Consider the following 5,988-nt stretch of genomic DNA (forward strand, 5'->3'; position numbering starts at 1 on the left):
TGTACCAATAGAGTACTGTATGCAGATCTGTCCTTAACCTTAGCCTACACGCCAATAATCAATTTAGCCAATCTGCCAATCAGATCTAACCCGGTCAATAAATAATCAGATCAATGCAGAAACAGAGTGCTCCGTTGTCTTTATTTCTGGGATAGTCACCTGTTGAAGTGTCAGGGGTTAAGGAATGTTTTTTGGTCCCAGGTCTGTTTGTGTTGTCTTTCCAACTCCTATTGTGAAATTGTTAAAGTCATTGGTGAGACAGCACCAACAGATCTGGGACCAAGCTACATCAGACGCGCCTTCTGGTGCATTTCAATGAACCGGAGACTCAAATGCAGTTCACTACGATCACCATCCTTTATTTCAATCCTGTGTAACGTGGACCTGACCAAGTACCCAATGGACATCTGGAGAGCTGTGAATAGCCCACCTGACACACACACACACACACACACACACACACACACACACACACACACACACACACACACACACACACACACACACACACACGCGCAGACTCACACAGGCGCAGACAAACACACACGCAGACAAACACACACGCACACATGGGAGTGTTGGTTTTCTGAGAACATGTATTTATTAATGTATTTATCACAACCCATAAACCACCTCCAGGTAGTAGGAAATAAATCAGTAAAGTGCAAACATCAATCACAAATGAGGGTCTGCTTGTGTTAAAATACATGACCTGGTTACAGTGGCCTCGGAAAGCATTCAGACCCCTTGACTTTTTCCACATTGTGTTACGTTACAGCCTTATTCTAAAATGGATTAATAAAAAAAGTCCTCAGCAATATGCACACTATACCCCATAATGACATCACAATACCCCATAATGACATCACAATACCCCATAATGACAAAGTGAAAAAAAATAAACAAATAAAAAACAAAAATACCTTATTTACATAAGTATTCAGCCCCTTTTCTATGAGACTCGAAACAGAGCTCAGGTGCCTCCTGTTTCCACTGATCATCCTTGAGATGTTTCTACAACTTGGAGTCCACCAGTGCTAAATTCAAATGAATGGACATGATTTGTAAATGCTCACACCTGTCTATATAAGGTCCCACAGTTGACAGTGCATGTCAGAGCAAAAACCAAGCCATGAGGTTGAAGGAATTGTCCGTAGAGCTCCGAGACAGGATTGTGTCGAGGCACAGATCTGGGGAAAGGTACCAAAAAATGTCTGCATCATTGAAGGTCCCCAAGAACACAGTGGCCTCCATCATTCTTAAATGGAAGATGTTGGCAACCACCAAGACTCTTCCTAGAGCTGGATGCCAAGCCAAACTGAGCAATCGGGGGAGAAGGGCCTTGGTCAGGGAGGTGACAAAGAACCTGATGGTCACTCTGACACAGCTCTAGAGTTCCTCTGTGGAGATGGAAGAACCTTCCAGAAGGACAACCATCTCTGCAGCACGCCACCAAACAGGCCTTTACGGTAGAGTGGCCAGCGGAAGCCACACCTCACTAAAAGGCACATGACAGCCCGCTTGGAGTTTGCCAAAAGGCACCTAAAGACTCTCAGACCATGAGAAACAAGATTCTCTGGTCTGATGAAACCAAGATTGAACATTTTGGCCTGAATGCCAAGCGTCATGTCTGGAGGAAACTTGGCACCATCCCTACGGTGAAGCATGGTGGTGGCAGCATCATGCTGTGGGGATGTGTTTCAGCAGCAGGGACTGGGGGACTAGTCAGGATCGAGACGAAAACGAAAGGAGAAAAGTACAGAGAGATCCTTGATGAAAACCTCCTCCAGAGCGCTCAGGCCTCAGACTGTGGCGAAGGTTCATCTTACAACAGGACCATGACCCTAAGCACACAGCCAAGACAACGCACAAGTTGCTTCGGGACAAGTCTCTGAATGTCCTTGAGTGGCCCAGCCAGAGCCCGGACTTGAACCCGACTTGAAACTCCCCAAATACAGGTGTGCCAAGCTTGTAGCGTCATACCCAAGAAGACTTGAGCCTGTAATCGCTGCCAAAGGTGCTTCAACAAAATACTGAGTAAAGGGTCTGAATACTTATGTAAATGTGATATGTCAGTTTTTATTTTCATTTTTTTAAATAAATGAGCAAAAATGTCTAAAAACCTGTTATTGCTATATCATTATAGGGTATTGCGTGTAGATTGAGGATTTAAAATATATCTATATATTTTAGAATAAGGATGTAACGTAACAAAATGTGGAAAAAGTAAAGGGGTCTGAATACTTTCCGAAGGCTCTGTATTTGATGCGTTTTAGAAAGGATCAGTGGTGTGAATTCCTGTAGATAGGTATTGGCACCTGGTGTCCATTGTTCAGATGATATTTACAGTTACATCTATTATTAGCACCATTTGTTCATAATTGTATTGCTTATAGTCAGAGGGGAAAAGGACCATTGTGCAGTGTGAAAATAATCCTACTATACACAAAACAGATAGCTATATCGTTACGCTAATATAGGACTAGTAAAGGCGCAGTGAACTACTTACAAAAAAAAAAGACAAATAAAAAAAGATTCAGATTTTTCGATTTTTCAGCAACCCTACTTCCCGCGGCAAAGGAAGAAAATGATGTGAAAAAAATAACTGAGATTTTGACAAGTAGCCCTTTCCTGCAGTCAACTAACAAAATATCTCTATTTGGACTCATGGGTGGAATGTTAATTTGATTTTTCTTGCTTTTTCAAAGATTATCTCAAATCTTGCTTTAACAAAGATTATTTTTAAAAATCCATTGTTTCTATGTCAAACAGTTTTGTAAAATGTTAGTCTTCTGTTATGTATATAAAGTGTAATACTGGGAAGCAAACTCAAAACTGAATACATTTTAAGGCTGTATCTGACATGGTACAGATCTCTTCTTTCTTTAAAGCCCATAACCATGTGTGTGAGGTGTATACTTTTGTTTCAAAGTAGATTTGTTTAAGACTACCAAGAAACACTCTGTGTGACCCTGATTTAGCCCACTGCAGTAAAAGTGTAAGCCCTTTTATCAAATGACCCAGAGTCAGAGGAACTCATGAATACCATTTTTATGTCTCTGTGTGTAGTTTCAAGGACGTTGAAGGTAGGTTCTGGAGCCCTTGTTAACTAACTTTAGTGAAATGACTGGAAGTCTACAGGAGAAGTTACAGTAGCATGGAGCTAGGAATGGGCTAAACTGCCAAAATCTGGAAGTATCCCTTTAAAGCTCGTACAGTAAATTACAGAGTTTTCCTTCCATGTCCATTGTCTTCCATTCCTGTTCTATGGAACATTCTTAAATCTCTCAATGTCCCTTTCTCTGTCGTTTATCAAGGTACATGAATATCCTTTCTGTACACTGGCTCAATATCCTGAATACGTGTCCATTTCGTCCATCTCTACAATAATCTGAACAACACATCCACATCTCTGATATGCCTCCAATCATCTCCAATCTTGCTTTAACATCCTTATGCCCTAAGAGCATTTCTTCGACTCCCATTCCTGCAAAGAAAATCAACAGTTAAATATTTTTGTGTATTACACTTTAAGTGTATTACACACACACACACGCACGCACACACACGCACACACACACACACACACACACACACACACACACACACACACACACACACACACACACACACACACACACACACACACACACACACACACACACACACACACGCTGAGTTCTCCTCTGTCAGTTCTCCTCTGTGAGTTCTCCTCTGTCAGTTCTCCTCTGTCTCCTCAGGTGCTCACTAACTGCTGGGACACCATTAGACCCCTGTGACCTGATGATGGAACTGGCTGATAGACAGACTGTGACCTGGTGATGGAACTGGCTGATAGGCAGACTGTGACCTGATGATGGAACTGGCTGATAGTGACAGATGCACAATTTGAGACCCAGATAAACTGTGTGTGTCTTTCACACTTACCTTGGCTTTCATCATGACTGTTCCTTTAGAGGAAGAGTAGACAGGTGTCTTACAGCTCACTGGTATAGATCCAGAGCAGCAGGATCTGCTGTAGACCTGAGACACACACAAGTTAAAATCATTAGCACCACTGATAATTTATTTGCTGGTGGGTCTATTTGTGTGTGTGAGTGTGTGTTTGCGTGCGTGTATGTGCGTATGCATGAGCACATTTGTGTGTGTTGTACCTTGCTGGAGGGTTTGCTCTCCCCAGGTGCCCCCAGAGCTCCTCCTGCTAGACTCTTCTGCAGGTTGTCTTTAACCTGGGTGAGACGGAGCTCCAGGTCCACCCTCTCACTCTCCTTCCCCCGGCAAGCCTCCTCTAGCTGGGACACACGCTCACCCAGGGAGCTCCTCTGCTCCTCTGCTCCAGGAACACACAGAAACAGAGGAAATTGATTAGGGAGCACCTGTATAGTTGCTCCAGTAGGGGGTGGTAGAGCGTTGCTGATTATATTTTGTAGGTATGTTTAAGTACTGTAGCCTACCGAGATATGTTTTGTGTGTTTGTGTGTTCTGACCCCTCTTACCTGAAGCAGTCTTCAACCTCTCCTTCACCTCTCTCCTCGCTTGTCTCAGTGTCAGCAGAGTGTTCCGTATTCCATCCCTCTCTCTCTCCAGCTCTTCTTTCTCTTTCAAGTAGTGTTTAGCGTCCTCCTCCGCTCGTGTTTTCCCATAGAGACCATATTGATTGGCATCTGGGGGAGTCACAGAAGGGTGAGAGGTGAAAGGTCAGACCTGGTGAGGTTATGGGAAGAAGACAAAAGATCTTCTCTCTCTCTCTCTCTCTCTCTCTCTCTCGCTCTCTCTCTCTCTCTCAGAGGACGAGTACGAGAGAGAAAGACATTGGAGAGAGATACAGAAGAGAGAGAGAGAGAGAGAGGTCAGTAGCGAAGCTAATGAGGTTTTCTCAGGAATCTCAGGTTCCATCCTCTCCTCTTCTTTTCTCTCCAGACAGACAGTAGGCTTTGAAGTGGCAGACAGACCGACAGTAGGCTTTGAAGTGACAGACAGACAGACAGTAGACTTTGAAGTGACAGACAGACAGTAGACTTTGAAGTGTCAGACAGACAAACAGTAGACTTTGAAGTGACAGACAGACAGACAGTAGACTTTGAAGTGACAGACAGACAGACAGTAGACTTTGAAGTGACAGACAGACAGTAGACTTTGAAGTGTCAGACAGACAACAGTAGACTTTGAAGTGACAGACAGACAGACAGTAGACTTTGAAGTGACAGACAGACAGACAGTAGACTTTGAAGTGACAGACAGACAGACAGTAGACTTTGAAGTGACAGACAGACAGTAGACTTTGAAGTGACAGACAGACAGACAGTAGACTCTGAAGTGACAGACAGACAGACAGTAGACTTTGAAGTGACAGACAGACAGACAGTAGACTCTGAAGTGACAGACAGACAGACAGTAGACTTTGAAGTGACAGACAGACAGACAGACAGACAGACAGTAGACTCTGAAGTGACAGACAGACAGACAGACAGACAGTAGACGTTGAAGTGACAGACAGAGAAGGAAAAGGCAGAAACTTAATACAGAAAAGAAAGGAAATGTGAAGACATTGAATCAACATGGAAAACTGATTGGATCCTCAAGGCGGGTAATAGGTATTAGGTATTAGGTATTTGGTATTTGGTATTTGGTATTTGGTATTAGGTATTTGGTATTTGGTATTTGGTATTTGGTATTAGGTATTAGGTATTAGGTATTTGGTATTTGGTATTAGGTATTAGGTATTAGGTATTAGGTATTAGGTATTAGGTATTAGGTATTAGGTATTTGGTATTTGGTATTTGGTATTAGGTATTAGGTATTTGGTATTTGGTATTTGGTATTTGGTATTTGGTATTAGGTATTAGGTATTTGGTATTTGGTATTAGGTATTAGGTATTAGGTATTAGGTATTTGGTATTAGGTATTAGGTATTAGGTATTTGGTATTTGGTATTTGGTATTAGGTATTAGGTATTAGGTATTAGGTATTTGGTATTAGGTATTAGGT

General features: G+C 42.5%; 1 protein-coding gene across 1 annotated transcript in view; it reads right to left on the reverse strand.

Annotated features, from left to right (window-relative positions):
• Nucleotides 1-576: 576 nt before the first annotated feature.
• The window catches only part of LOC139366059 (actin filament-associated protein 1-like 1), a 40,869-nt gene continuing 35,457 nt past the window's right edge, over nucleotides 577-5,988 (reverse strand). The window contains exons 15-18 of the mRNA XM_071103145.1: nucleotides 4,497-4,664; nucleotides 4,155-4,330; nucleotides 3,928-4,023; nucleotides 577-3,487 (exon numbers count right to left, since the gene is read on the reverse strand). Coding sequence (XP_070959246.1) covers nucleotides 3,461-3,487; nucleotides 3,928-4,023; nucleotides 4,155-4,330; nucleotides 4,497-4,664 — 467 coding nt within the window. The 3' untranslated portion in view covers nucleotides 577-3,460. The remainder of the gene's footprint in view (nucleotides 3,488-3,927; nucleotides 4,024-4,154; nucleotides 4,331-4,496; nucleotides 4,665-5,988) is intronic.

The sequence above is a fragment of the Oncorhynchus clarkii genome, chromosome 14 (genome assembly GCF_045791955.1).
Source record: "Oncorhynchus clarkii lewisi isolate Uvic-CL-2024 chromosome 14, UVic_Ocla_1.0, whole genome shotgun sequence".
Lineage (NCBI taxonomy): Eukaryota > Metazoa > Chordata > Actinopteri > Salmoniformes > Salmonidae > Oncorhynchus > Oncorhynchus clarkii.